At 41.5% G+C, this 26,863-nt stretch overlaps 3 protein-coding genes across 8 annotated transcripts in view; 1 reads left to right on the top strand and 2 right to left on the bottom strand.

Annotated features, from left to right (window-relative positions):
• The window catches only part of kcnb1 (potassium voltage-gated channel, Shab-related subfamily, member 1), a 44,429-nt gene extending 30,312 nt beyond the window's left edge, over positions 1–14,117 (bottom strand). Inside the window, exons 1-2 of the mRNA XM_061785419.1 lie at positions 13,712–14,117; positions 8,408–9,062 (exon numbers count right to left, since the gene is read on the bottom strand). Coding sequence (XP_061641403.1) covers positions 8,408–9,034 — 627 coding nt within the window. The 5' untranslated portion in view covers positions 9,035–9,062; positions 13,712–14,117. The remainder of the gene's footprint in view (positions 1–8,407; positions 9,063–13,711) is intronic.
• A 731-nt stretch (positions 14,118–14,848) lies between these two features.
• Positions 14,849–25,193, bottom strand: ptgis (prostaglandin I2 (prostacyclin) synthase). Its single transcript, XM_061783649.1, has 10 exons — positions 24,976–25,193; positions 24,373–24,496; positions 23,164–23,339; positions 22,932–23,072; positions 22,223–22,335; positions 21,963–22,147; positions 16,398–16,566; positions 16,075–16,256; positions 15,602–15,753; positions 14,849–15,278 (listed from the first exon to the last, which is right to left on the bottom strand). Exons 1-10 carry the CDS (start codon positions 25,044–25,046, stop codon positions 15,122–15,124), a joined length of 1,470 nt encoding a protein of 489 aa, XP_061639633.1. The 5' UTR covers positions 25,047–25,193; the 3' UTR covers positions 14,849–15,121.
• LOC133483071 (SLIT-ROBO Rho GTPase-activating protein 3-like) overlaps positions 23,300–26,863 on the top strand; it is a 40,839-nt gene continuing 37,275 nt past the window's right edge. For 4 of the 6 annotated variants that reach the window (XR_009790006.1, XM_061783645.1, XM_061783647.1 and 1 more), the window contains exons 1-2: positions 25,246–25,384; positions 25,457–25,610. The gene's annotated coding sequence lies outside the window, so the exon portion shown is untranslated. Of the gene's footprint in view, positions 23,439–25,245; positions 25,385–25,456; positions 25,611–26,863 lie in introns of those variants that run through there. The other 2 variants (XM_061783643.1, XM_061783644.1) reach the window with 2 other exon arrangements.

Genomic DNA, 26,863 nt, shown 5'->3' with positions numbered 1-26,863 from the left:
TTCGATGGTCAGAATGAAAACATTTGGCAAAGAGGCTTGAATTATTCACAAGGTGCGCCCTGAAATGTAGGACGACATCGTTGTTTGGACATCAACAATGTTCCCATCCTCCGCCTATGAAATATGTATGAGTCGAAATCAGATTTTACTTAATACTCGGCGTGTAAATACATACAATATGTCACAGGTACTCTTTACGGTATGAGTAGCACAGTCTATCCTATATAGCCGGAATTTTAAATGACCCCTGAAAAGGTAAAGAATGGTTCATTTTAAAGCAACAATATGTGATCATTGGAACTTACAAGACCAGTAAACGACTTTCAAATATTTTACACGGATTTGTAATGAGAGAAGTGCTTTTATCTAACCAAGGATAACCTGCGTCAGTTGATGTCTGTTATTGGTACGCCTGCCAGGACATCCAGTATCTAATGTTCTGATTTAAACGTAAAAAAAAAACGTGGAACGTAGTCTGTGTGTTTGTACATACAGTATGTTTACAGGCTGCACAGTTTATTTCAAAGCAAACGTATGTGACAATTGTACCCAAAAACAAATTCTTCAAAAAACATCAAAATCACAGTCCACTGGCTTTTAGGTGAACAGCTTCTCTGTTGTGCCATGGCAACGCGGGATCGCTTGCTTCAGTGGTCTATTATAGGCGCACTTGCCCGGACACGTTTAATGTGGTGGTAGCATTAGTGTCGGTGCTCCCTCAAAAAGAAAAAAACGGAACATTGGGGGGAAAATAACAAACAAACTGGGAACTTTGTATTTGAGTGTTGCTTTGTATGTTAGCAGGCTACTTAGTTTATCCAAAAGCGACAATATACAGGAGTTTTTACTAAAGCATTATATGTTATAGTTGCACATAAAAAAAGACCATCTTCAAAATCCAACAAAATGACAGTAATATAATAAGTTGTAATAGTTTGCTGTTGTGCCAAAGCAACTTCAGAACCTTTACTTTAGTCATCTAGCATTGGCGGACCTGCCGGGACACCTCCAGTGTTGGTTAGTGCTATTGCTAGTGATCACTCAAACAGGAAAAAAAGGGTGGAAAAAAATGTGAAGCATAATATTTGTTCTTTTTTATGTGTCCTTTAGCAGGCTACACAGTTCATTTTAAAACAACAATACTATATGTTACAATTGCACTTAAGAAAACACTTCTCTTCATAAGGATAATAGCTTTTCTGTCAAGCTATGGCAACCCTGGGTCACCTACTTTAGTGCCCTACTATTAGTGCACCTGCCAGGTCACGTCAAATTTTTAATTTTTTTTTTGTCATCGTTTGACAATTTCCAGATATGCGTCCTGTTCATATCGAAATAAAAACATTCTTCTCTATTGTTGCTGAATGTCCTTATGAATTCTCTTTTTTTGTGTTCAAAATCCTTAATCAAGTCAAAAAGGTTTTATTTTAATGTCACGAGAATATCACACAATGATCCAGCCCCGGAATCAGAACACACCATTTTGTGTTCATACGACCTCATCATCCATCTGACTGGCTGCGCCTTCGCAGCTGTCAGGGGCTCTGATGGATCCCGCTCGGCTCGCCCCGTGTCTCGGATTGTGCGGCAGACTGATTTATGATCGGGAATATAGCCGTGCCACATTTCTGTGTCATCTTAAGTGTGAGTTGAGCGCGGCGTAATTGGAATTTGTCACCTCCCATCTGATGCACAATGCCAGCTGACAGCCACATTCACCATCGCACCTCTCCACTGAATACAGAAGAAGGCGTTCGCGCACTGCTTTGTTTCAGTTTACACACCCTTGTTCAAATGCCAGTTTTTTTGTGAGATTAAAAATGAGATTTAAATTTTCCCTATTTGCAGTGGATAGGAACCGAGCCCTCCGCCAATAATTGACGCTCCCGCTAAAATTGTTTCTCTCTAGCTTAAACTGTAAATATACTACAAACTATATAATTTCAAAAGTGTTTCATATCATTTGAAAATTATCTTACAACATGACCCTAAAAAAATAAATGGCACATGCCACAAAGACTCTCCACTAACAACCCAGGCTAAATTTAGCTCCTCCCTGACAAATAAAGCTCGTTGCTCCGTCCAGATGTATCATTTCAACACCAAATACTCTACTACTTTCCTATTTAGACAGGGCGCAGGAGGCATCGTGTGGCATCTTAGGGGGTTTCAAAAAGAGCACAAAAACCACAAATAGGTGAGTATTTCGGCAAATAGCTACAAATAGGTTCCACAGGGGGGAAAAAACATAAATAGGTGAATTTATGAATAGTTAACCACGAATATGAGGGGGATTACTGTGCTCCGCCTTAGATGTTAAAAATCATTACGCGTGTAGCCATCTTTAGTTCCATTGACCCAGTATACTAAAAGGGGCTTTAAGCAGATATCTGTGTTTTGTTTCTAAATACATTAAGTATGTTTGAAGATAAGTTCTGAAAACATATGCAAAGACTTAAAACAGCTTCCTACAACCGTGCCGCTGTCGTCAGGTGCCGTGTTCGGCTGTGACATTGTGTCACCAAAAACGAGGGTAAGTTGACTTGTGTGCTTATTTTTATGGTTATAGTCCACAATAACCATTCAATTTTGAAGTTGAGCCTCCTAACGTGATTTTACATCGTATAAGCTATCACCCCTTCAGTATGTTTGATTCCTTTTGGCGCATCCATTCGACACGGCCACAGCATCTGAGAGCTGAGAGGTGGACCTTATTATTCAAGTTTTGAGACCAGATTTTATAGATTTAGCCATTTTTTTTATTCATTCAAATTTGACGGGCTTGTTAACATTGCTTTTCTCTGTGGTGTGTCGAATTTGCATGCCATTTTTTTTGGCCTGCTTAGTGCCACTTATAGTAAGAAACCACCTAAATGTGATGTATTACAAGCAGGTGGTGAAAAAAAAGGCTTTTTATTGGTGCCAACGTGACTGTTCTCATCATGCTCAGACACAAAATCCTATTTGATGGTGGCACAAATGTGATTTGAGCAGGAGACAGATGATAGCGTGCCTTCGAAAGAATGTAAACAGAGAGATGAGCGCTTCAGGTTGGGCCTCCTGGAGAATAATTAATGTGACATTTCCCTGACATTTATTCAGAGGTACATATACAAGAGGAAGCGGCGATAGGAACTGCAAAGAGGAAGAAGGAAGAAAGCTTTTCCCTTGAAAAGATTTCCTTTTTGTTGCGCTGCATTTCTTGCTGGGTCAAGATATTAAACGGTGATGTTCCCTTTTGTTGCTAGGTAACCTTTTGTTTTGCGCCTGTATCCGCCACCAATTCCCCATGCGTTTATGGGCTGTTACCATCTCTGACCCTTGCTGATGAACCATCGCTGGGACTTGTTGTGGTTGATGCCCAACAAGCTCACATGCCTGTGGATTTAATATATCAAGCTCAATTAGTAGTTTTATTTTTAGTTCAGTTGCCATAGACACCCAATAGGACACTTCATTAGGTAAACTTGCACAATCCAATGAGATCCAATCAGACTATGTATCAAAACACTGAGTCTTAACAAAGGTAATAATACAGTGTTCCCCCGATATTCACTAGGAATCGAGCCACTCAGCCGTAATTGATGGCCCTCAAAATGGTTTCTAATTGCCTATAGATGCCACAAGATGGTGGGAAAGCACTACATTTGTTAGCATAAAACTCCTCAAATCACTTCAACATAGTTCCTTGGCACCAAGATACCACAAGATGGTGCCTGTGTAATACTTGAGCACAAAATATGGTGAGTTTTTCCAGAATAATGTTTTTTCCCCCCCCATAATAACGGAGGATAGGTCCCCCCCAAAAAAATCTGCAAATAGGAGTATTTGCAAATGCTGAACCACAAATATGAAAGGGTTCACTATAATATTAAATTGAACAGGAAGTTGGCCATTTTGGTTAAAAAACAGTTATTTTTTTGCAGAATTTCTCCAAATACACTTAGACCTGAAGCAGGTATTCTAGACAGATGGGTGATTCTAGATGCCAAATTATTTTTTTTTTTGCCTTCGCCATCTAAAATGGTCGGAGCTTGGCGTCAAAGTTTGATCATTTTGAGGATTTGCCACAAAAACGGAGGTACGACGGCCCTTTTGTCACCGCTTGCAGATGTATTTATTATTTGTGTATTTACTCTTTGCTAAAAGGAGTCCGACTCCTCATTTTTCTTGCCTCTAAAATCCTCCCCTCCGTTTTCCCCTTTGTCCATAGCTCTGCCACATACAACAGGACCAGTCCTATGCTTTGAGGTCATCCCGATATTACCCACAGCCTCTTGGGCGGCCTATTTGCATGTTATTCCACTGTTGATGATAAGCTCTAATGATTTTGATTACTTTATTGAGCTACTTGTGAGTGACAAAACAGCTCTCAGTATGATGCGGCACACTTCTATACCACATTAACAAACTTGCTGTTAAACCATTACAACTCAGTCAATCAAATCTGAGCGCTATTATCTTTGAAAAGGCAGAATTCTCCGCATTAAATTGTGCAAGCAATTGCGATGTCGTCGTAGCTGGAGTGTTAGCTAATTGGAAATTGATTCAGCAATGTAGTTCTTTACCTCGACTGACGTGGGTCTTAATGCGTCTACTTATCACTGGGTGGCTTATTGATCGGAGCAGTGGATTCAGCGAGAACAATATGCACGTGCGCACGAGACGTTTGTCCCCCGCTGCTATGAGGAGGCCATAATGGAGCGAGCAATGGCGGGGCTTCAGCTCCCAGGCGCTCGTCTCCTTTTTGTAGACGACGGTGCTTTCTTGGCTGTAACACAATAATCATTGATTTTTACATCGTTTTCATTCACATGAAGAAGAAGAAGGCTGTTTGCTGATGGATTGAAAGCGCTCATTTTGACGCGTTTTTCGAAAAGCGCAGACAACTTCTGGAGCCTTCTCCAATAAGCTTGCTCTTAAAAGCAAAGCAAGTCAGCATTTTCAACATTTGCTATATCAAATTCACTGGAAAGAGTGCTGTCAAAGGCGTTCACTATGTGGACAGAAGTGTTGCTGTAGATATTACTCAAAAGTCACTGATGTTCAGAAGTGAGAAGTAATAAAGTACAAATACTTTCTGTATCTAGGCCTTACTTGAGTATTTATTTTTCTAATGACTATTTTTTTACTCCCTAAAGAGACTGGTTTTTCTGGGATGACGACAGAATGTAAAAGAGATAAATAGAGAGAATTAAAGTCAACCGCAGTTGAGCTCTTGATTGATTGAGTGATTGAGATCTCAGTACTGTATCAGTACAAAGTGTGAGTACTTTTGCCACCTCTGCTGATGTCGGACTTAAGTGCGGGACTGACTCACCGTCTCTGTTCTTGTGCATCCCAAAGGTGTTTGATTGTGTTTCATGCACACGAAACTCATGCAAGCATGCCTTTATGGACCTTGCTTTGTGCACTGGGACAGAAAAATGCCTTCTTCAAGCCGCTCCCACAAAATTAGAAGTACAAAATTGTCTTGTTAAGATGTACCATCGATGTGCCAGGTCTCTGAGCAATCCCCTAATCCATTCATTGATTGAACGTGTGTCACTATAGGCAGCACAGCAAGTGTTATTGACTTGTATGTTTGGCTACAGCTGAACTGTCTGAAAGGCCTGTCTAGCATGTTGTTTAGCACATGTCGCTAATAAGGTAATAACGTGCAGTCGAGCGAGACTCTTGACTTCTTGTAATGCTTGGAGGTATTGTAGGCAAAATGTAGGCTTTAAATGGTTACTCAAGCAGCTAGAGAGATTGTGATATATAATTACCTGGCTTCTTAATAAAAGCAATCTTGACTGAAGTAACAAAAAAACAAAAACAAATAAAAAATCAAACAGCGTTCTTCTAAAGCATACAACAAAGGTCGAGTATTTCTGACTTGCCTACAAGTACAAAACTTCATTAGGTACACCTCCACAGTCTATTTTGAGTCACATGATAAAAAACAAACCTCAGATTTGATTGACAGCATGAGAGAAGAATTCAACTGAGTTTATTGTGGTTGTAGTCTACAGTGGTGTACAAATGTGCGCTACATCACGATGACAGCTGTTTCTAATATTTTGCCTAAAAAGGTAACCAAAATATTAGAGACATTTTTCAATATGATAACGCACAGTCCTACACCACTGTACACTACAGAATAATAATAAACATAGTGGCAAATAGTTATAATATTCTCCAATAGGTACACTTTTATTCAACAAACTAATTTGGATGTGACAGTAAAATATTCTTCTTCTCTTTCTAGAGCAGGGCTCACCAACATGATGCCCCCAAGGACCACATGAGGAGCCTGCGGCCCTGTTCTAAAAATAGGTCACCAGTGATGGGACATTGTGATTTGCTAGGAACGTTGTAGAAGTGATCATTTGAAAATGTAAACACTTGCAGAGCTTTAGAGAAATAATGTTGCCTATTGATATTTAGCACTTTACAACCTTGTTAAATCATTGCGAGGAATCATTAACATGATCTGTGTCTTCACACAGATGAATATTGTTCATTATTAATAATAACAACTTATAATTAAGGGTCATTTTAGCACATTTGTTATTTCAGAAGCATGTACCAAAAAGGTAGTCCATAACATTAACCATTATCCAAAAAGTAGCTCTCAGTTTCAAAAAGTTTGATGACACCTGTTCTAGAGTACAAAACACTAATCCAACATCACTACTACTATATTTCATATATATGTAACAAAAAACAAAAAAGAATATGTATAGTATATGTATGTGTTTAACTCCCATACTGACCTTTTCTTTGTTTCACCCAGACTCAATGTACACTTGCTGAGGGTTTGTTGCCATGGTTACATTGCTAACATGAAGCTGAATTGAACAGCAGTCTGTTGTTGGGCACACTCTTGTGTTTCGACACAAAAGCATCAAGTGCAGTTTAGAAGAGTATCAACTTTTTTTAGGTGGGAAATACACAATCTCACTCTGGAATCACTTCAAACTTGACCTAGAGCCAGAACTCAGCACGTTCAAAGGTTAATTTAACTAATGCGTCCTCCCATAAATGTACATACTGTACATATTCTCACAGAGATCAATTTGCAGTTATACCAATTTTAGCCATTTTTCCTTATAAAGCACAGTAAGGAGACACGACAAGCCTGTTTATATCATCTAGATCTGTTTGGTGATAACACAAATATCTTGTCACGTACAAAGAGTCACGGAAACTAGGAACACTATGCCGCGTTAGTCATAAAATAGTGATAGAGAGTGACAGATAGCTGATCACACACTATTCATAAAACTCACAGAGCAGCTCATAAAATATCTCCAAATCTTGCCAAAGAAAATGGTATTATCACAATACAGTGATATTACCATTACTAATGTAAAATCCATTTCCTTTACCGCTTATCCTCACCAGGGTCGCGGGCTGCTGGAGCCTATCCCAGCTATCTTCGGGCGGGAGGCGGAGTGCACCCTGAACCGGTCGCCAGCCAATCGCAGGGCACATGGAAACAAACAACCATTCACACTCACCGTCACACCTACGGGCAATTTAGAGTCTCCAATCAACCTAGCATGCATGTTTTTGGGATGTGGGAGGAAACCGGAGTGCCCGGAAAAACCCCACCCAGGCACGGGGAGATCATGCAAACTCCACACAGGCGGGGCCGGGATTTGAACCCCAGTCCTCAGAACTGTGACGCAGATCTGCCGGCTAATGTAAAATAATAATTGGCTAATGTAAAATCACAGTCACCCAATCAATTCCTGGAAGGATGTGGCGCCCCTGCTATCATGTCAATGCTAAAAGATAAGCAGAGATGCTTTGATTTATGGTAACGAAATCCATAGTCCTTGAGCCGTCACCTTATCGTGGTGGAGGGGTTGTGTGTACTAATGATCCTAGGAGCTAAGTTGTCTAGGCTTTATGCCCCTGGCAGGGTCACCCATGGCAAACAGGTCCTAGGTGAGGGACCAGACAAAGTACAGCTCCAAAAACCCCAATGAAGATAAAAAATTCAGGAAGATGTTTTCCCTTGCCCGGACGCGGGTCACCGGGGCCCCCCTCTGGAGCCAGGCCTGGAGGTGGGGCTCGAAGGCGAGCGCCTAGTGGCCGGGCCTGCACCCGTGGGGCTCGGCCGGTCCCCCTTCCCATGGGCTCATCATCTGTGGGAGGGGCCATAGGCGTCGGGTGCAATGTAAGCTGGGTGGTGGCCGGACCTTGGTGATCCGATCCCCGGCTACAAAAGCTGGTTCTAGGGACGTGGAATGTCACCTCTCTGGCAGGGAAGGAGCCCGAGCTGGTGTGTGAGGTTGAGAAGTTCCGATCTCTTCCTGCCCTCACCTATGGTCACGAGCTGTGGGTCGTGACCGAAAGAACAAGATCCCGGATACAAGCGGCCAAAATGAGTTTCCTCCGCGTATCTGATAATTACCTTTGCAGCAACAGACGAGCTGGGTTTCTCCAGGAGGTCCCACAGTTTCTTCCGTTTCTCCGCACAGCACGTGTTGTCAAATTCGTCCCCATCTCTGTCTTTTAAATTATCCGCCTCCCTTTTGAGCTCCTCGTTCATCTGCTCTTTCTTCTGGTGGTACCTGGCCTGGCAGCAGGACTCTAGGTAGATTTCATCGATGCCCCAGTAGTCCAGTTCTTGGCTGAAGGACAGGGCGCACATCTCCTCCATCATGTGCAGCTTTCCCGTGCGGTAGAAGTTGAGGATGGATGTGAAGGCGCCTGGGTGTCGGTCGAAAAAGTACTCGTTCTCATCCAGGTTGTAGTCGTCGCACACCTCCATCAGAGACTCATGGCTGCTGCAGTCTTGCAGCTTGCCCAGACGCGTCCGCGGGAGCCGGTCCAGCGTTCGCCACAGGACCTCGTGCGGCAGGCCGCCCACATTGAGCCGGACCCTCCGGAAACATGACTTGCTGCGGACGATGTCCACCGGCTCGGGCGGGAGTGACGACGTCGACTGCGAGCCGGCCTTGTTGAACTCTGCCAAGGACTTCTCCATGATAACCTTACAACTGGGAAGCGGGTGAGCACCCACGACTACGGAGTCCATTTGGTCCTCTTTTCTGTCATTATTGGCTCTAAAAAAACAAATAAAAAAAGGTCATTAGTATGCACATTGTTGGTCACTAGAATCAAGAGTGAAACTGCCTTTGGTTGTTTGGATGTTTTACAAAGTAGAAGACTGCCTTGCAATATGAGGTCATTTCGGAGCAGTTTTCATTTTTGTGGCGGTTTGACTGTTGAGGCCACTCCTTACCTTATTGTCCTTTAAACGGAACATATTATGGGAAAGTTCCTTTTTAATTGGTTGTATAGAAATAGTTGGGTCTCTGGTGTGCCTACCCAACCATCAAACATGAAATTAAATAACCAAGTAAATCCTAATTTCCCCATACTGTGTTTCTCCACCCATCACATGATTAGCTAGACTGGGTGAGAATCCAGAGCCGCTTTCAAGTGAGCTGTACTACATTGTCTGAAACATTACCCTGCACCCACAGCGCCACAGGTGTGAGGCCTTCGCTATCCGGTCAAAGCCAAAAGGTAAGCAGAGCTGCATTGAGTTTTGTAAGGCTTAAGCGACGTGGTCGAAAGCGACCCAAGTGGACCATCGCAAAATTGCACACTCAGCAATTGAGCACCGCTCATCTACAGTACCAACATGCTGCAACAGGAAAACTGCAGCCCTGCATCAATGTACCTGTACCTTTTATTTATTTTTTTACTGAACCACAAAAACGTGGTGAGATTGCCAAGGAAGAAGCAGATTGCCACAAAGAGGAAACGGGCGAGAATAAAGGGGAAAGTGGGGATATTTTGAAAAGCTGATCTGATCGATCGCCCCATTCACTGACTGCACCTGCTCGTTTCAGCGACAGAGACTCCCCACGCTTGGCTTTCTAACCGCAGATGCATATGAAATTATAAATATAGTTAAGAATTATTGAAAAAATAAAAATTTTGTGAAGGCTCAAGTGCATTTTTGATTCGCTGTTACATCTGCGACGTTTTGCAATCTCAGCAAAGCTAATGGCTCACGGTCAGCCCCCCATGAAAACTACAACCCCAATTCCAATGACGTTGGGACGTTGTGTTAAACATAAATAAAAACAGAATACAATGATTTGCAAATCATGTTCGACCTATATTTAATTGAATACACTACAAAGACAAGATATTTAATGTTCAAACTGATAAACTTGATTGTTTTTACCAAATAATCATCATTGGAATTTTATGGTTACAACATGTTCCAAAAAAGCTGGCACAGGTTGCAAAAATGACTGAGAAAGTTGAGGAATGCTCATCAAACACCTGTTTGGAACATCCCACAGGTGAACAGGCTAATTGGGAACTGGTGGGTGTCTCAGTTATTCACAAGCAAAGATGGAGCGAGGTTCACCTCTTTGTGAACAAGTGCGTGAGAAAATAGTCAAACAGTTTAAGGACAATGTTCCTCAACGTACATTTGCAAGGAATTTAGGGATTTCATCATCTACAGTCCAAAATATCAAAAGGTTCTGATAATCTGGAGAAATTACTGTATGTAAGCGACAAGGACAAAAAACAACATTGAATGCCCGTGACCTTCGATCCCTCAGGCGGCACTGCATCAAAAACCGACATCTATGTGCAAAGGATATCACTACATGGGCTCAGGAACACTTCAGAAAACCAATGTCAGTAAATACAGTTCGGCGCTACATCCGACTTGTGCAACTTGAAACTCTACTATGCAAAGCAAAAGCCATTTATCAACAACACCCAGAAACGCCGCCAAGTTTCTCTGGGCCCGAGCTCATCTAAGATGGATTGATGCAAAGTGGAAAAGTGTTCTGTGGTCCGACGAGTCCACATTTCAAATTGTTTTTGGAAATTGTGGACGTCGTGTCCTCCGGGCCAAAGAGGAAAAGAACCATCCACACTGTTATGGGCGTAAAGTTCAAAAGCCAGCATCTGTGATGTTATGGGGATGTGCTAGTGCCAATGGCATGGGTAACTTACACATCTGTGAAGGCACCATTAATGCTGAAAGGTACATACAGGTTTTGGAAAAACATGTGCTGCCATCCAAGCAACGTTTTTTTCATGGACGCCACTGCTTATTTCAGCAAGACAATACCAAACCACATTCTGCACGTATTACAACAGTGTGGCTTCGTAGTAAAAGAGTGCGGGTACTAGACTCTGCCTGCCTACAGTCCAGACCTGTCTCCCATTGAAAATGTGTGGCGCATTATGAAGCGTAAAATACGACAACGGAGACCCCGGACTGTTGAACAGCTGAAGCTGTACATCAAGCAAGAATTGGAAAGAATTCGACCTACAAAGCTTCAAAAATTATTGTCCTCAGTACCTAAACGTTTATGGAATGTTGTTCAAAGAAAAGGTGATGTAACACAGTGGTAAACATGACCCTGTCCCAGCTTTTTTGGAACGTGTTGCAGCCATAAAATTCTAAATTCAATTTTATCAGTTTGTACATTAAATATCTTGTCTTTGTAGTGTATTCAATTAAATATAGGTTGAACATGATTTGCAAATCATTCTGTATTCTGTTTGTCACTGATGGTGTAGTGGTACACTCGCCTGACTTTGGTGCAGGCAGCGTGGGTTCAGTTCCCACTCAGTGACGTGTGAATGTGAGTGCGAATGGTTGTCCGTGTCTATATGTGCCCTGCGACTGACTGGCGACCAGTTCAGGGTGTAGTCCGCCTTTCGCCCGAAGTCAGCTGGGATAGGCTCCAGCGTCCCGCGACCCTAACCAGGATAAGCGGTGTTGAAATGGATGGATGTATTCTGGTTTTATTTATGTTTAATACAACAGCCCAACTTCATTGGAATTGGGGTTGTAGTTGCCAAGCCCTGCACGCTGCGTGATAATTCATCCAGTTCGTTCGCATCACTACTGAGTGATGTACACCAGTACAGCAGGCCTTATCTGCACAGACTAGTATACAGTACATTTCTGATAATTGGCACAACCTTGATTGCACAGAGAGGTTTTCCACACAGTACTAGTGTCCATGTTGCTACATACACGCAGTGAACAGTATAGTATGTGGGGAAGGAGCTAAGTTTAGCCAAGGTTGTTTGCAGACGTTGCAGAGAGTCTTTTCCGCCTGTGTATTGTTTTGCTCTTCTTAGTAGCAAATAGCCATGGAGAATGAGATGACAATCAGCGCCTCCAAATCTGAGACCGTGGTCCTCAGTCGGGAAAAGGTGGCGTTCTCTCTCCGTGTCGGGGATGAGTTCTCGATTTACCGGTCGATCTACGTTCCTACCCTCACCTATGGTCACGGAGAAGCTGGGTCGTCCGGGAGGGGATCAGAGTCGAGCCGCTGCGTGGGACCACCTCAGCATCCCCCCGGAAGAGCTGGACGGAATGGCAGTGAAGAGGGAAGTCTGGGCTTCCCTGCTTAAGCTGCTGCGCCCCCCCCCCCCCCCCGCCCAACCCAGAATAAGTGGGGAAATGGATGGATGGATGGAGCTCACACTCGCAGCAACCGAGTTCTCATTATTGCTCGACAATGAATATTTTTTTGCGACTGCAAAGGCAACGATGAGATTGAAATGACATTTAAGTGTTTATGGATCATATACCTGTAGTTTGTGGTATATTTACAGTTTAAACTATTAATATAGGCATTCACCTGTATACATACTATATATTTAAGAGGGGTGTCAGTTACCATTGGTTGTTTGCTATTCGCGGCAGGACTCAGTCCCTGTATTTTATTTTCTACGCAGGTTTGAATGTGTATCCAAAATGGAAAGATCATGCCATTCTCCGCCATTGTTAAGTGAGTGACAATCTTAACTGAGTGTTATTATCTTAGTAAAGGCAAAATTATTTCTGCATCTCTTTTATCTTATAGATGTTCTTAGATTGTGCAGGTGCGCACACGGAATGTCACCGTGCTTAAATAAAACTTCCTGCCCAATCATACATCAATTTGACGCCCCATCAAAACTGTACCCAGGGGAGAAATAATAGAATCAGCGGCTATAAATCTGCTAAATGTGCTGCATGCGTGGCAGCCCTGGAGGGAAAACAGCTTCATCTTTCTTGATGTTTCCTCTTTAATTGCTTGTGAGCCATTGGATCTTTGTCACGCGGCGTGGGTGGGGACGCGCAGCGGAGCTGTCCAGTGCTGAAACTCCCCCCATCCTTTCCCCTTACAAATGTATATCCTTTATGTTGTTTTTGTTTGTTCCCCTCGAGAGATGTCGCGTGGTAGACTGGGCGTGCTTAGCATTTTAATGTCCTGTTTTTTTTAAATGTTGCTTTTATTTGTTTCGAGCGCGTAAAAAGTGCTTCCGGCCTGCAAATGCGATCGTCCGTCACTGCCACTCAAACTTTCACACACTTAAAGCCTTTTTTCACATGTATGACACTGTAAGGCTCTAACAAAGTGTTGTGCACGCAAAGGCGCACACACTATAGGAGGACGACAATGGTTTTTTTTTTCATTTTTTTCTTAAAGCAGCCTCCCTCCGCCCGTTGTCTTCCATATGACGCCAGAACAGCTTACAGTTAGAACAATATCCACCCCTGGTGATGTTTCATGGTGTCAAATCGAGGTAATAATAAATATAATAACAAAATAGTCTCCGATGTGTGTGCGTGCTCCATTTGGCGCATAGCCGAGCCCATTGCATATCATGCAGCGTGATAAAATGGTGCTACAAGATGAGGTAATAATAAACATAATCGTGGCAGTACCGTGGTGAGTTGTTGTTGTTGTCCTCCAGCACAGATGGAGATGTAGCACCCCCCAAAAAATAAAAAGTGGCGCTGTCACTGGTCTACTCGAGCCGGGCTGTGATGCCATCCATTCCCTGCAGCCTCCGACATGTCACACACATCTAGCGAGCGCCACACGCGTCACTGCGCCGCATTCCTCGCCCCGTAACGTGCAGGCCGGCTCCGAGATCAACAAGTACCGACGGGGTGCTCATCCGGAACCGGACCAGTGCTCCCAGTCCGCCGCAACAGCAACAGCAGCAGCAGGAGGTCGAGGAGGAGGAGGAGATTGAAGAGGTCTTCTCGAGCCAGGCGGCGCACCGATCTCTCTCTTCAGCACATCGGAGTTAACTCTTTATGAGCCTCGCGCTGACACCTGAACGCACCACAGGTTCGTGTTGCACTGTATGTCAACAGCCAAGCAGGGGGGGGACCGTCATGTAACATTCAAAGATTTAACGAGATGACTGCAAAGATGAATATGGATAGTTTATCCTTATAACCTGTCAAAAGTGTGTTGATATTATCGTTTTTTTTTTGTTTTTTTTTTACCAACTATTATTGACCCACATCCAGTGGCAAGCTGGCTCTTAGAATTTTCCTTTATTGCCTAATGGGTGGCGAGCTGGCTGGCAATTCACAATTTACAGGTGAATCGCAACTTCTGCCATCTAACGGATGAACATTCAAATGTTCTGCCTGTCACTATATGTCACTGGCATAGATAGCTGAACAAACATACATTATTTGTAGTCAGTAATAATTTTTGGACCCAATTTTCTGCGGATCTCGCACCTAGTTTAGGAATCATTTCATAGTTTCATAGTCCCTAAAGTGGACACCTAAACAAAAATACACATCTTCGAGAAATTTTCCACATCTTGTATACGGTTTCTAACATTTGCGATGCAAAGGCTGGGGGGCTATTTCTCTCTTTGTGGAAAAACTATTTAAAATATCAGTATTAGTATTTTTAGATTTAAAATGTAATAATGGCGGTGTACTCAATGAAAATGACAGATGCAACACACTGGATTGCTCTCCCAAAGAGTGAGTGTGCTAATGCAAAGCAATGCAAAGTTATTGCATCAGGTTCATATGAATCTCCATCACAAATGTTGGAAATCATTTTTATTAATATTCTAAGTGAGTAAAACGTTGAAAATTCCATTTCGTGAGATTAAATGAGAAGATGTTGGGTAAGAGACAGGAATGTCATCCAGTATCCCTTTTTTTAATAATGTTGTATTTTGGGTATATTATCAAATATGTCCAACATGTTGAACTTGAAATGAAATCACGTGACAACAACACAATTAAAACATAACATTGGTATGTACAAGAATAAATAAATATATACAGATATAAATAAAATATCCATTGCTTAAATTAAGTTGAAGTCATTCTTTTTGGTCTGTAGCGGACGAGTAGATCTCCCTGTGGCTGGAGCATCCCGAAACCGTAGCGGCTCGGATTGAAGGGCGGCACGTGAGCCTCCCGATCACACACTTCCAGGTCCAGATGGGTCAACATCAAGAGTACAAATCTGGATGCAAAAGAGGGTAAAATTCAAACACACACTCTTGAGTGTTCAATCTTCTTCATGGAAATATTATGTGACAAAAACCTTACGCCTGATACAGAAAATCTCCAACCTTTGTAGCCTCGTTGCCCCCCCACCCCCCTATTCTCTTCATTGCAGAGTATAAGGAATTACTACAGTATATAAACTGAATTGAGTAATAGTCAGCAAACGATTGTGATCTGTTAAGTCGGATGAAACTGGACGCTTTGATGGTGAGAACGTCATCTCCCGGCCTAGTATACTGTGCGTACATGACAGAGAGAGACGCATTTTAAAACACTCACTCTTTAATGGTTGTCACCGCGAAGTCTTTCCCCACGCACATGTTGCTCCCTGCCCCCCAGGGCATGGTGAAGTACTTCAGCCTTCTGCCGTCCTTGTAGAAATCTTCCCTGGCAGTCAGGTCTTCATTTAAGAAGCGGTCATACTTGAAAATCTGTCACAAAGGAAAGAGGATTATTATCATTACTATTATAATGATTGTTGTTATTCCTCAATTACTTTTTTTTTTGTTTACTTTTGTGCATTTTGTTACAATTTTAACCCTACCCCTATTTTATTTATTTCCGATGATATACAGTACATATTATGATTAAAAAAATAGTAATTTGTCATTGGTGGGATATTTGGTCAGCATGCCTTCCGAACAGTTCTTAAGAGTTGTAGAGTTCGGATCTCTGCTTCCTTGTCAGCTAAATGTGTTGACACGTGATGTTGATGTTTGTAATGCATGCGCTGTTGTCTGAGCACACAGTACCTGAGGCTCTCGGTGTATCTCCGGGTCCATTTGGGGGCTGAGGAAGGGAAAGATACACACTTTGTCCCCCCGTCTGAGGCGGTACTCTTGCCCGTTGGCCATGGGCAGGACCTTGTCTTTCACCACATCTCTGCTGATCATCGCAGCGGCGGTGAGTCTTAGAGTCTCTTTCAGAACGCTGTCTGTATGATGGATGGAGAGTTAGCTGACTTCAATAATAATGTGTTAGAAACATGAAAATGGCTGCTTAGCTAAATCTTCTATTGTGATGATCACAGTATTGTTTTCCATCCAGGTGGAGGTGAATGGATATTGCCGCGTACCTAACACGGGTGTACCGTGTGTCTTCTTCGCTCGCGCCATGCTGGGGGTCTGCTGAGGGGAGCTGTCCTCAAGACGAAGGCCTCTCATCTCTGATTGGACCGCCTCCTTGGCCTCAGGGTGAGTAAGCAGGAAACCAAGGAGCCAAAAGGCTGCTGGTCCGGCATTACACTGGGTGAAAAGAAGAGAAAAAAGATGTTAGGTATTGACATTTCCTTGGGAATTGTAGATTTAGAGGTTTTAAACTAACCTTGCTCCCAAACATGCTGTTATCTACTATACACTTACTAGACACTTCATTACGTACACCTGCACTGTCTAATTAAAGTTCTGCACACAGAACAACAGACAAATGATTTGGAATATAATTAATACCCAATCAAAACAAAGCATAATTTTCCTTGTAAACGTAGAATGTCCCAAACGACTCTTGTAATGGATCTTGCAAGTGTACCTAATGAAGTGTCTGGTGAGCACACGCAATGAGACCAATCCTACACCGCCGTCCGCCTCTCGGTGAGAGACACCTGGTCCTGTCAGACAGTAATAGCGCCGGGTTAAGCGAGCTGATCTTTTTTACGTCTGCACATCTGAGGACTGACAGCCAGGCCAAATGGCCACAAGCTCCAGCACTTTGTACCCCCTGCCCCTTTACATCCTCATGTAATGACCATCTGATCACGCTAGCAGATACACAAGAGGAATTCTGCTGCTATGATGAATGTGGTAGCGAGTGACCTGTTGTATTTTTCATGATACGCTGGGCGATGTTGACTTTTTATTAAAGATGATGAGGTCGTTTTTTGGGGTGAGCAGCTGTATGCCATTACTGGCCTGGAGCTATTAAGGCAATCCCTTCTCCAAAAAGGACACAACCTTCACATCTGTTCTCCTGAATAGTGCTTTATTTTTAAGCTAAAAAAAAACCAAAAAAAAACAGAGGTTGGCTACTTTCTCTTAATGTCTGGTGTGCTTTTTTTTACGACACTGCACTAATGACAGTTAGTCTGTGCTTCTAAAACTTTACACTTGAAACAACCTTTTAGTGAAGACACACAGAAAGGCAGAGCAACAGAATGCTCAGATTTGTGTTCTGTTGTTGCTAGGCAGAAATCGTGCCCAAACCCAATTTTAAAAAATATCGCAAGACAATCATGTTCTTTCCTTGGGAACATTAGGCACAGAGCTATGCTGCTCCACACAGCAACAAAAGGACAGGAAGATACCACAGTAATACATTCAGAAAGATATCAGTTATTCCCAAAACAGCACTATACGGATTATAAGCATCTTTATAGCTATTTATTTTGGAATTAAATTACTACTGTGAATTGAAATAACTATTTCCTGCTTTTTAACCACGGTGCCATCTGCTGGCTTTGGTGGGTCACTGCTTCATTTGCCCCGAATGCAAAATCCCCACTGTTTCTCACTCCTTCAAGCCAATTGTTGGTCACTATGTTGTTTCCCTGGCAACGAGGGGCAGAGGGCTCCACTGTGCCACACAGCAACACAAAGGAAATAAAAGTTTGGCAGGTATATGTGTAGAATAATACACATTACTCCAAAACATCCCTATTATGATGATAAGAAATTATATCAAATACATTTTGGAAAATAATTACTCTGTATCAAATATAAAATATCCATCGGAAAGATATTTGCAGCTTTTTGGCCATAGGGCCATCTACTGGGTCTGGTGGGGCACTGCTTCACTTTGGCCCTAATGCAAAATCACAACTTCTTCACACTTTTTCAAACCAGTTGCTGGTCACGATGCTGTTTCCTTAGCAACAAGGGGCACAGGCTCCACTGCACCACATGGCAAGAAAAGGACAACGACATCCGGCAGGAACACATTCTCACTACTCCAAACAGCACAATAGGGATTGTATTTATATTTATAGCTCAAAATGTTTTATTAATTATAATATTACATTTACTACTTTTTAAAAAATAATGTTTGGACTACTCTGTATCCATCCATCCATCCATCCATCCATTTTCTGAGCCGCTTCTCCTCACTAGGGTCGCGGGCGTGCTGGAGCCTATCCCAGCTGTCATCGGGCAGGAGGCCGGGTACACCCTAAACTGGTTGCCAGCCAATCGCAGGGCACATAGAAACTAACAACCATTCGCACTCACAGTCATGCCTACGGGGAATTTAGAGTCTCCAATTAATGCATGTTTTTGGGATGTGGGAGGAAACCGGAGTGCCCGGAGAAAACCCACGCAGGCACGGGGAGAACATGCAAACTCCACACAGGCGGGGACGGGGATTGAACCGCGCACCTCAGAACTGTGAGGCTGATGCTCTAACCAGTCGGCCACCGTGCCGCCTGGACTACTCTGTATTAAATATAAAATGCCTACTGGAAAGAAGAAAATAAGCTTTTTATCCACAGTGTCATCTGCAGGGTCATCATAATGTATTTTTTCCCTTTTTTTTTTAAAGATCGTTCTTTCCAAAGAGGACTTAAAATAAATGTAACAATGTTTCTCAAAGTGCGGTCTGTGGACCTCTGGTGGGCCCCATAAATGCCCCAAGTAGTCTGCGGCTAACTCTGTGATAGAATTTTGGAGCTTATTTTCCACGGAATTGCAAGTATTCAACTGCTAAAACGTTCAATTTCAAGTCTATTTTTTGGGGGGTATTTCCAGAGTAGGTGGTTCACATTTTTTGGGTCGTCCTTTTTCCCGAAAAAGCAAGAGAAGCACTGACCTAGACCGCCTGTGTTCTGCACTGAAATATTAATGATGATGATGAAAACTCATGTTCCTAAATAATTTACCACTTTAGGAATCAAATGTGTTTGCCAGTGATTGTGAGTCCCTGTCAGGTGCGTGTGTGTTTGTGTATGTGCTTGTGTGTGGCTGCTTGTCCTCAAAAGATGAAAGCCAGTGATAAATCACTTTCAGTGCTTATTAACTTCCGTCAATGGCATTGATTGTATGCAAGTGGAGAGCTGACTTCACCGGGCGGCTTTTTACAAGACGACGAGATGGGTTTTCAAGCATCGTGCACACCTCTGCTTCAGCTTGCATGTGACACATTTCACAACACCTTTCTAGCCTCAGTGTTAATCCCTCTGTACTCTCTGCAGGGATCGCGCCACGTTCCATCCCAGACGGTTGTGCTCCGGAATCCCAGCAGACATGCTGGAGTGCAAACAAACAAGCAGGAAGACTGACTAATGGTCTTTCCCCTCATCTCCAGAGCACACCAGAGCTCCTGTAGTCAGCAGGTGACTTACAGTACTGAGAGGGTCTTTCCTCACATTGCATAACGTCATCGTTCCGGCGGGGTTTCAAAGAGGGGTGTGAATATGTTCTGCAACAGCAGAGGTGAGCAGAATATAAGCTTGCTATCGCCCCCTACTGGTAATATGAATCAATGAGGATTTCTACTCACGCTATGAAAAGCGGTTTAAGCATAAATTCAATATCCTTAATATCAAGTTTCAGGTTATTTCATCAACCGATTATCGGTGCCGATATTTTGCTTTGGCGCATATTGGCATCTGCTTTTTTATTTATGTATATATATTTCTTTCTTTGCTTTACGGCCAATACAAGATCAATTAAAAACTGGGTAAACTTCAGGAAACGATTTATATACATTTTCAGTTTACTATATACGTGATGCTGCTGACCCTGTTTTTGTTTTAATTCAAAACAAATAAGTGAAATTTTAACATTTAGATTACATTGACATTTTGGAAAACTTTATTTACAGGAGGAGACTTTAGGGAGCTGTTTATTTGTTTAAGTTTTCTTTTAACTTTATAAGACATGCTCCTGGGCCTGGGAGCTCCTGCACTTTTTGTTATAATTTTAAAACAAAGATGTCTAGGACAGAAGCGAAAAAAAACTTTTAACATGTTGAAAATTTGAAAAGATGTGAATTGAACATATGCTTAAAAGCTTTTAAAGTTGTTTTGGGGTTTACATTATTCAAAATTTTGAAGCTAAGATTTTCCCTTTTAAAGCAAATGAATATCAGCTCCAAATATCGGTTATCGGCCTCCTTGACTGCTAATAATTGGTATCGTATCGGCTCTGGAAAAACACCATAGCTGTCTATCACTACCATGTACCATACTAGTCAAGTTTTCTGTCCTCACTAGTACATGTAATACAGAAAACTATATTAGGACTAGTGAGGCAAAACTGTTGACAACTTTGCGCAACTAGTACAGTAGGGACATTCTACAATTTATCATCTCGCAGTTCTCTAGTAGTGTGCTAATGTCAACTAGTTCACAGTCCAAGTAGTGAGGACAAGGAGTGTACTAGTACATGGACCTAAAATGAATGTCAAGGATAACGAATGGATACTCAAGTGGCTTTCCAAATCAGACACTTAGTTAACCCTTTTGACATCTAGAATAAACTCAAAACGCCTAATTTATGCTTAATGTTGCAATTTAAAAAATGCAACAATTAAAATAAATGTCAATAGGTACTCCAATGTGCATGCGTACTCAAAAGACGGAGGGGTGTGTCATCACACGGTGAAAAAAACTAAACCAAAACAGTATTCCTGTGTAACTCTGAACTACAAGTCCAGGCAGGTTCTTAAACTAACCGCTGTCAAGAAATCTTCTGGCTCAGGCTTTTTTCTTTGTTGGCTAAACACCACAGAATTCTCAGACATTTTGGGCGTGGCAAGTTGTTAGATGTTCCGGAATATGATTTATGGTTTATTTTATTTTATTTTTTTAAGTAGCCCTGCGATTGACCGGCAACCGGTCCAGGGCGTACAACGCCTCTTGCCCTGCGTCGGCTCCAACTCCCCCCTGATATCCCTCAACAAGATAAGCAGTGCGAGATGGATGCTGTGAAACCAAATCATCGATATTAGCAGACTGATGAAAACTAATCTACAGGCAGATTAACTTCCCTCAATGTCATTTAAACTCTTTAAGCCTCAGATCAGTCTGCGGTTGATTCCCAGCAATAGAGCTTGCATGTTTAAATGCATTTTAATGGGATTAGTAAGGGTACTACAACAAGACTACATTTAACTGTAATTGCCTATAATTGTCTGTACTTGTTATTGTTTTTCACTTTGACCAATGTATGATTTGTTTTGTCACCGGATTTATAAAACCATCATTTACCAACTTCCCTATAGGGTGGAGCAAAAAAATAAAATAAATGTACTCCATGTCATTTACGTCATCTACGACTATAAAAATAGCACACCAATGATGGGAAGTTTTGATTTTCTAGGAATGTTATAGAAGTGATCATTTGGGATATATAAGAGGGATGTTGGACATTGTGTGCTGACTCCCATTTAACGAGTTTGAATGTGGCTGGTTTATTCTGAGCGCAGCCACACCACCAGTTATGAGAGGGTGTGCACACTTTTGCAACTGAATTAATGAAGTTGTTGATTTTAACATCCCCTCATGAAGTTTTTTTTTTTTTCTTACATCAATTGAGTTGTACAGTTTGTAAGTCACGTTAATGATGGAAAAGGTTTTGAAATGAACTTCAGGAGTGTGTGGACTTTTTATATCCACTGTCTGGTTCTATGTGTATTTGGTCACTACACTCACCTGTGTAGTCCACAGCTGCAGCAGAAGAGCTCTCCTCTGCATGTCAGCATCCACTCCCTCTTCCTGGAGGAAGCACTGGTAGTTCCGCTGCCAGGACCTCCACTCGCTGTCCCCGTTGTGCTCGTTGCTCAGAGACAGAAGTTCCCACAGTCGCTCCCGTGACGAGTGGGCTGTCTGGCTCTCCCCTGTCACGCACATTTGACGTTAACCCACTGATACAAAGTCAGATAATAATATTAATGGCTGTTTATACAGCTCACCTCCTTGGAGAGAGCGACGAGCCAGTTTGGAAAGAAGATGGTCAAACTTGCGGAATTCTCTGTAGATCGCCGCGACGTCCTCCGTGCTCTCAAACAGCGTGAGGTAGCCGGCTCTGTGCACAACAACAGCGACAACAGCACCACTTGAGTAAACTCTAATCGTGGAATCACATTGCTGTACGAATCGCAATTTTGTGAGGAAAAAATAAGTAGTAGTGGTACTCAATAGTAAATTAGTATTTAAATGTGAAAAGAATTCCGTTCATGACACATCATTACTATTGAGGGTGCACTGAATTATGCAGTGTGTGTGTACTTGTGAACTGTTGGTACGGGGACAAAGGCGTTGTTACGCACTCATGCACTTGGCCACCAGTGGGCAGTATTATACAGTCATGCAGAAGCAAATGAAGAAAGGTTTCTCAACTACAAGTGAATCAGTAAACTGCAAATATATTAGTCGTTTTTTGCAGAGGACAAAGAATATACATGTATGCTTGTGAGTTTTGTCATATTGTCTGTCTATGTGTGTTGATGCACCGATATGCTTCGTTAGCCCGTCTATGACGTTTTGCATTGTTCGTTAGGATCAAGCTAAACCCGATATATATATATATATATATATATATATATATATATATATATATATATAATATGAACAAGTTCCACTGTAATTCTGTTGTGTGTTTTTATCTAGAGGTGATGGTACCTGAAGAGGAGGCTGTAACATAGGCTGAAGAGTCCCTCTTGTCTCCAATCTGATTGGCCGGACAGATGACGTAACAGTATCTCCTGAATGTGAGCGCTCATTGAACGATTGATCTCCGACAGACAGACACCTCGAAAATGTCTACAGGCCAAACACCGAACGTGACTCATTGTGAGATTTGTACAATTACAGTACAACACTCTAGTTCCCATTGAGTGACTCATTGGCTTACGTTTCCATAAAGGTTCTCTCTGCTGCGGGCTCAACGCCTGGCAGCTGAAGACCGAAAACTCTTTTTATGAGCTGCTGTCTGCTGCGGCTGAAGTCCAAGTGGACGTTGTCATTCAGCACTGCATCGAAAGATTGCGGATCTAACAGCACGGTCACGTAATTGCCCGCAGCACACACCTGAAAGCAGATTTTTTTTTCATTGACTCATATGCTATTGCTTCTGAAAATACAGAAAATAAGAATGATCTCAACCAGGAACCAACAGTTATGCAACAGGTAATATGTTTTTCTCATTGTTCTTTAATTTGTGTTACTTGGGTGTGTGCATTTGTTTAACGGTTGTTGCACTCTGTTTCAACATACCAGTATCAAAGTCTACAGACATTCAGGAATACAAATCGCTTTCGCCGCCCCATTATATTAAAGGATTCAGGAGGAATACATTTTTTTTTAAAATAAATAATTAAATGCTTGCAGAAAATTTACACAAAAAAAACAAGAAAAATAAATAGAATTAAGACATATATTTCTATTTAAAATAATGTCTATGTAAAAAAAGTTGGATAATAAGTTGTTTTGAAAAAACACTTCCTTTAGTTATTCATATTGAGTTTATATTATTTGAGACATGATCCGAAACTCATGAAATCTGATTAGAGTAAAAACAGGAAATGTTCATGAAAAAAGTCCCAACCATTATATATATATATATATATGTGTGTGTGTGTGTTTTTGAACACATAAATTTACTGATTGAAAAAAATGTTGACTGGATAATTTTAATAATAATAATATATGGATAAATATAGATAAAGAATATATACAATATGTAATAAAATAATAATAATAATGTAATATGAATTTTTTTAACTTTCTTATTTTAATTATTGATTTTTGAGCATGTTTAATCTGCAAGAAGACTGTTCCTAAATGTTTTCCTTCTTCAGTTACGTAGATACCGTAATGTAATTATCACATCAACGCTATATTGTGATATTAGTGTTATTGTTGGCCAAATATCGTGAAAATATTGCGATTTCCAGCATAATAGAAGTAAGTATGCATGTAGTGTGCAGGCCACTAAGGGGTTGTGTAGGCTCTGTCTCTATGCAAGATGCTTTTGTTTTTTTCTGTCCCTGATATAAACCCACTTTTGCCAGCCTGTAACCCTATGAAGGGTTCAAGGAAGTTTCCCCAAAGTCTTACTTACGGTAAACACATCCCCGTGTTTCTCTTTCATCCGGCACAAAAACTTTGCGACATCCTTTTGGAATGCGAGTGCGTGTCCCAACCAGGGGATGACACCTTTGTCCAAAGGGGGCTCATTTTCCCGTCTGTGTCAAGTAAAGAGAGAGACGAAAAAACATGCCAAGATAAAATAGATTCTAAGTGCAGTTTCTAACAGGTTTCAACTAACAGGTTTGAAGTTGTCACAAGACATTTCTCAGACAATTTGCTTGTTAAGACCATGAATGCTACTCATTTTGAATAACTCTGTTGATTTTCCTCTTGGCCTGTTGAGCTACCTATCAACACAAGGTGCAGCAGATTCTCCCGCTGCACCCGAGCTGTAGGTTGCCCACCCCCTTAAATTTGGCTGAGGTCAAATATGATTATAAGTATGTTTTTTTTCTACGCATCGCATGGAGATTGCCTCTTGCTTTACTGCGACACACTACAATATACATGCAGTACATATGCACTCTAACCCTAGTTATCGCTTGTCTTTCCCTGCAACATGTATTAAACTGCTCAAGAAGTTCATAAATCACAACTTAAATGCACAAATCTATAGTGCGAATGAATGACTTACCTGATGCGAGGGTAGTAGAAGAGCATTAGTGAGAGTACACATATACAGAGTGAAAATAACACCCATAGCATGTCTGTAAAGTAATACCTGTGCTTCTTTAGGTATAATTTACTCCATAGCAAGAGGTAACTGACTTATATGTGCTCCCAAGCTGGGTTTCTTTCTTGTCAGGAGGCGTGGAAAGGTGTGGCTGATGACACCGACATGCCTTTCACAAAGTACAGTACTAACATACTCCACAAAGAAAACATAGTGGAATCATTGACAAAAAATAAAGTGCATGACATAATGTTATAATTTTAGGGCCTGCTTGAGGGAATTTTGAGGCTAGCCACTGTTTACTTATTTGCGAAATCTTGCCAGGTCAAATTTTCCTGTTCCCGTTGGCAGATCATTTTGCTTAAATAAGGTAATATCATCCTCATTTCATTACTTGTTTTTCTTGTTTTTTTTTTTTAACACTTTTTTTCTTTTTTTTCAGTGCAGTGACATTATTGTCATTATCATGGTGTCCACGAGGGTTGATGTATTGTTTGGACATGCATGCTCCCAGGCAGGCGTCATTCGACTTCTTCTGTGACGCCAACCCTTTAAACGTGGCGACACGGACTATATTTAGGATTTCACAGTCAAAGGTGAGCAGGTATGAACACACGATGACACACTGGATGGAACCTCAGGGAATCTTACCTTGTTCTGAAGCGTATCCAGGGGAGGTTGTTTTGTTTTGTTTATGCTCGCGCTGTATATGATACTATGAGTAATGACATTGAGTAAGAATATTTTGAAATAGATATTTAAATGGCGGCACGGTGAACGACTGGTTAGAGCGTCTGCCTCACAGTTCTGAGGACTGGGGTTCAAATCCCGGCCCCGCCTGTGTGGAGTTTGCATGTTCTCCCCGTGCCTGCGTGGGTTTTCTCCAGGCACTCCGGTTTCCTCCCACATCTCAAAAATATGTTAATAGGTTAATTGAAGTCTCTAAATTGCCCTTAAGTGTGAATGTGAGTGCAAATGGTTGTTTGTTTGTATGTGCCCTGCGATTGGCTGGCAACCAGTTCAGGGTGTACCCCGCCTCCTGCCCGATGGTAGCTGGGATAGGCTCCAGCACTCCCGCGACCCATGTGAGGAGAAGCGGCTCAGAAAATGGATTGATGGATATTTAAATGCAACTAAAATACATGTTTAAAGGATGCTACAGGTTGATTTTTTTTTTTTAAACGTGCAGTTACAGCTACACACAATGATGTTAATTGCGTCTACTGCACCAGCAGAGGGCAGTAACGCACTTTTAGAATGCTGTAGCTTAAATAATAATAATAATAACAATGTAACAGTCGACATGGCTTCTGGAACAGTAAAGTTTAGATCAGAGGTGGGAAAAGTAAAAGTAAATATGAAAGTGAAACTTTTTGCATTAATTAAGCATTTGATTGGAGTTTTTCTTCATCAAGTTGGTTCATTAAAACGTATCTATAATTTTTTTAAATGTATTTATATCTCTTTATAAAATTGGTTGACTTGTTTACCAGTTTAATTTTACATGAACACTTTGATGTATTTTCATTAATAATTGTTTGATTAATTATATGCATATGCTGTAAAAATAATTCAATTTAAAATGACAATAACTTCAGAATAAAAAAATAATTTCACATATTTTACATACAGTACACATTCATTTTTAATTATTATTATTATTTTTTTTTACTTCATCTACGAATGACTTGGCCCATCTGTGCATTCTCAAAATAAAATTTGAGTGCAAGTCAACCCTCCTCTAGTTTCGACATTGGAAAAATACTTGAAGATCTGGTCCTGCCTCCCCAACAGACTCAAATATTGACATAAAGACATGGATGTGAGTGGGAATGATTATTTGTGTATA

The sequence above is a fragment of the Phyllopteryx taeniolatus genome, chromosome 9 (assembly GCF_024500385.1).
Source record: "Phyllopteryx taeniolatus isolate TA_2022b chromosome 9, UOR_Ptae_1.2, whole genome shotgun sequence".
NCBI lineage: Eukaryota > Metazoa > Chordata > Actinopteri > Syngnathiformes > Syngnathidae > Phyllopteryx > Phyllopteryx taeniolatus.
The sequence above is the reverse complement of the archived record's forward strand: the minus strand, read 5'-3'. Positions and strand labels throughout refer to the sequence as shown.

Coding starts and splice junctions, on each gene's coding strand:
- ptgis (XM_061783649.1), bottom strand. CDS start 25,046: ATGCTATGGGTGTTATTTTCACTCTGTATATGTGTACTCTCACTAATG. Junction 16,567..21,962: donor TGCAGCTGTGGACTACACAG/GTGAGTGTAGTG, acceptor CTTTTCACCCAG/TGTAATGCCGGACCAGCAGC. Junction 15,279..15,601: donor GCGGTGACAACCATTAAAGA/GTGAGTGTTTTA, acceptor TTTTGCATCCAG/ATTTGTACTCTTGATGTTGA.